Source organism: Meriones unguiculatus, chromosome 10 (assembly GCF_030254825.1).
Source record: "Meriones unguiculatus strain TT.TT164.6M chromosome 10, Bangor_MerUng_6.1, whole genome shotgun sequence".
Lineage (NCBI taxonomy): Eukaryota > Metazoa > Chordata > Mammalia > Rodentia > Muridae > Meriones > Meriones unguiculatus.
In genome coordinates this window covers 43,980,884-43,985,208 of record NC_083358.1, presented here as the reverse complement: position 1 = coordinate 43,985,208, position 4,325 = coordinate 43,980,884, and the positions used below count along the sequence as shown (strand labels likewise).

At 40.6% G+C, this 4,325-nt stretch overlaps 1 protein-coding gene across 1 annotated transcript; it reads left to right on the top strand.

The window, feature by feature from the left end:
* Positions 1-3,042: 3,042 nt before the first annotated feature.
* Positions 3,043-4,095, top strand: LOC110545812 (olfactory receptor 10K2). Its single transcript, XM_021632173.2, has one exon. The coding sequence runs from the start codon at positions 3,055-3,057 to the stop codon at positions 3,997-3,999; it is 945 nt and encodes a 314-aa protein (XP_021487848.1). The 5' UTR covers positions 3,043-3,054; the 3' UTR covers positions 4,000-4,095.
* Positions 4,096-4,325: the final 230 nt, after the last annotated feature.

Here is a 4,325-nt window from a genome sequence, read left to right as displayed (position 1 = left end):
CAATAATTATAGTACTATAATAGTCTGCATATACTACTGAAGTAAATACATAAAATGAAGGCAGACAATTCACAAAATATGTGCTTAATAATTAATAATAAACCATTCTTAATAATTAATAATAAACCATTCTCAAATGAGAAACCTCTAACTTGATATGCACATATGTCCAAGATCATCTATAAGTTTATCTTCAATATTTATCTCCATCTTGCTCTCCTCCAAATAGAAAAATTGGAAACTTCCTTTACTGTCTCCTTTGCTGCAGAAAACCTGTGTTTTCTACACCTGCCTTTCCACAATGCAGAGCTAGAATGACCTCATGGGAGACAGGGCCTACCTATGGTGCTCCAGCTGTCTTTGAATTGCAGTGATCCTCCTGCCTGGGCCTCTCCACAGCACTGTGTGCTCCCAGCACTCACCTACATATATTTATTTTAATTGTAGGCCCTTCTCTGTTTATTCTCTGTTTATTGAACTACATATAGATAGATAAAAAGATGATAGATAGATAGATAGATAGATAGATAGATAGATAGATAGATAGATAGATAGATAGAATCTCTATTAACCCTCATTGGCCTTGAGAAGCAGAAGGAATTTCTCATTTTACCAGAACAGCAAAAATATCAGAGTTACAGAATTTACATCAAGTCAGAGTTAGAAGTAAAACCTAAATCTGTCAAGGCTCCAAGCATATCTTATTCCTGTGTTATCTAACCTTGCATGAGGGTATGCAGAAATTCACTAGCAGGCCAAGGATTTTAAAATGGAGCTAAATTTAAGACTGTATTTACCAAACTACTAGTCAGTAAAATGTTGTAAGTGAGGCTTTGGGCAAGTAACCAGAAGAGTAAGAAGGGAAAGGAGAGGCTATCTGTTCCGTTCATAGGCTTAAGGAGGGCTAAGAACAATTATAAAAACAAAACACACTAGCAATAAGACAGCTCTCCTCCAAAAGCAAGGAACAAAAATTGTATTCACTGGAACTATTTGTCTGTTTGGACTAAAATTATAGATACTAAATAATGTCCAGTCTTATAAATGCTGTGCCCAAAATATAACAGATAAAATAATCAAAGATATACTTAAAACATTGTTTTCCAAGAATATACACAACTGCTTCAAACGTGTATCCATGTTTCCATCACCATGAATTTAACAATAATTTCTTCTACCTGTGAGCCATGAGCCAATAGATGCCTTGGAGAGGGACCTGTTTGCATATTTATCACTACTGCTCATCTAGTGTCTGAAAGTCACTGTGCTCACTCAGCTTAGTATTTCTTGTTACTATTTGATGGTTTCTACTGAGGTCGCTCCTAAGGCAGGCTACATTGCCAGACTCTCTATTATTAACACTAGTTAGAGTACTGATTTTAATTGTTTTCAACTGTGATGCATACAAAGCTGTGATTGTTCTACCTTTCTCACAGCCTTAGATTCCTGTGTTTAGAGAGCAGCAAATGCGCTCAAGCTTCAGAGTAACCCTAGACAACATAACTGTAAACCCAGATTCTCTTCCATTCTTTTTCTAATTTTTAAGACAAGATTTGTCTTTAAGGTCTGCATGTGGCACAGAAATCTTTTAAGTTTACTGGTGCTCAGCAATCCTCATACCCAAGATGAAATATCCCTGAGGATGCTATGACTCTGGACTCTCCTAAGAGCCCATCCAGAGCTGAGGCCAGTGACAGCACAATATCCTACCCCTGCAGAATTGTTAGTAATCATTTCCTGAGACCTGTTAGTAATGATTTCCTGAGAATCATTAATAATGATTTCCTGAGAAGCTGTTAAGTGCTTTATGTGGTCCTACATACTCAAAAAATTGAGCTCAATAATTATCAAATTCACATCTTTCCCTCAAGGGTACAAAATGTAGTGAGGAAAGCTATGAGAACAATTCAATACAAATTCAATTTAAAATTAAGGGAATGTCATAGCAAGTATTTCATTCAATGCCTAATGTGAGTTCTGAGAAAGAAACAATCCCATTTATCAGGGGCTACCAAAAGCTCTTCCTGAATGTGTGATTTGAGTGAAGCCTAAACACAAAGCAACTATAAATAATTGCAAAGCACCTACAAATAGCAGAGGCAAGAAAGCAAAATGTTCCTTTTTCCTGTCATGTGGTATACTCATCTTTAGAACAGCATGGTCAGCAGTTTTGGGCTTCTCAAATGAAACCCTTTGAAATGTGTAGAGAGTTTGAACTATACAGTAGCCAGAAATAAAATTTTTATGAAGGGAGTCATGTTAAAATACATTTTATATGTCAGAAGATTAATCTGCCATCAAAGGTGGTGCAGATAAAACCGCCACAGAGTGACTGAGAGGGAGTAGATGGCAGTGGCAAACTTTGGCCAGAATCCTCTAGAAAGGCTGTCATTCTCTCTGAGGAAGAAAAGACTCTCAGAAAAGTACTGAAGTATAAATAAAATATTCTATCTTGGAATGGATAAATACAGAGAAGAAGGAAAACATGTATCAGAATTTGTCTTTGGAGCAGAATAAAAATACAGAAGAAATGGTCACCATGAGAAGAGTGTAAGAAGGTAGAACTATGGCTCCTTCTATAAAACAACAAGGCAAACACAATCGAGAACAGGTAGGTACATGCTCTGAAAAAAGTAAGATCAGGAGGTTAGATGCACAGAGAAAGAAAAGCAGGCAAGCATTAAGCTATAGATGAGTTTCAGGAGCTTCTTGTGTAGCTATAGAAGGATTTTCTTGAGCGGGGATACAAGTAAGCCAAATGGATGAGCGCCGCCGTGCCCGGATCCTAACTCCAGCCTTGTCATGGACTGAACAGAAAAGTGCGACTCAGTCAGAAGCTTCAGAACTACCAGACTGTGTGACCAGACTTCTGTGGAGACAAAGTTTGGTAAACAACACCTTGATTTTGAATTTTCTTTTCTTGGAAAAACAGGAGAAATGGCCAGTTTGGAAGGAAAACCTGGAAGCGCCGGCAGCAAGGCTGTCAGTCTCCCATGCTTCTGCTAAGTGTGTAAGGACGCCTTTCATCCTCTCCCCGGCCAGGACATATCCTCCATGGAGTGTGTAAACAACACTGTGGTCAAAGAGTTTGTCTTCCTTGGCTTCTCATCGCTGGCTGAGCTGCAGCTGCTGCTCTTCATTGTCTTCCTGCTCCTCTATCTGTTTACTCTGAGCACCAACGCCGTCATCGTTTCCACCATTGTGCTGGACAGAGCCCTTCACACCCCCATGTACTTCTTCCTTTCCATCCTCTCCTGTTCTGAGACCTGCTACACCTTTGTCATCGTACCTAAGATGCTGCTTGACTTGCTGTCTCGGAAGAAGAGCATCTCCTTCCTTGGTTGTGCCATCCAAATGTTCACCTTCCTCTTCCTTGGTTGCTCCCACTCCTTCCTACTGGCAGCCATGGGTTATGATCGCTACGTGGCCATTTGCCACCCTCTGCGCTACACAGTGCTCATGGGACACAGGGTATGTGCTGGGCTAGTAGCTGCTGCCAGTGTCTGTGGCTTCACCGTGGCGCAGATAATCACATCCTTGGTGTTTCGCCTACCCTTCCACTCTTCCAATCAACTCCATCACTTTTTCTGTGACATCTCCCCTGTTCTCAAGTTGGCATCCCACCACTCCCACTTCAGTCAGATGATCATCTTCCTACTTTGTGCATTGGTCCTGGTTATCCCTCTATTGCTGATCTTGGTATCATACATCCATATCATTTCTGCCATCCTCCAGTTTCCCTCCTCATTAGGCAGGTACAAAGCATTTTCCACCTGTGCTTCTCACCTCATTGTTGTCACAGTTCACTATGGCTGCGCCTCCTTTATCTACCTGAGGCCCAAGTCCAGCTACTCCTCAAGCCAGGACGCTCTGATATCAGTATCCTATACTATCCTAACTCCACTGTTCAACCCAGTTATCTACAGTTTGAGAAACAAAGAGTTCAAATCGGCTCTTCATAGGGTTATAGGAAGAACAGTTGCACTAAGACAATGTTAATCTGTATCCTGTCTTTTTTCTCAAATAACTAAGAATAATGAACACAGAGGGAAAATCTCAAAATAAAAATAACTAAGCAATTGAGCATCGTGTTCAGAAATAGAGAACATTGTTCCCGCACTTCCAGTATAAAATTCAGAAACACACAATTACTTGCCTTGATGGCATGAGTTATTGTCCACTAGAGAATATTAATGAAGCTCAGTGTGCCAGGGCACACATGTAATCCCTTCACTCCTGGAGGCAGAGGCAGGCAGATCTGTGAGTTCGAGGCCAGCCTTATATACAGAGCAAGTTGCGGGAGAGCCAGGGCTACACACAGAGAA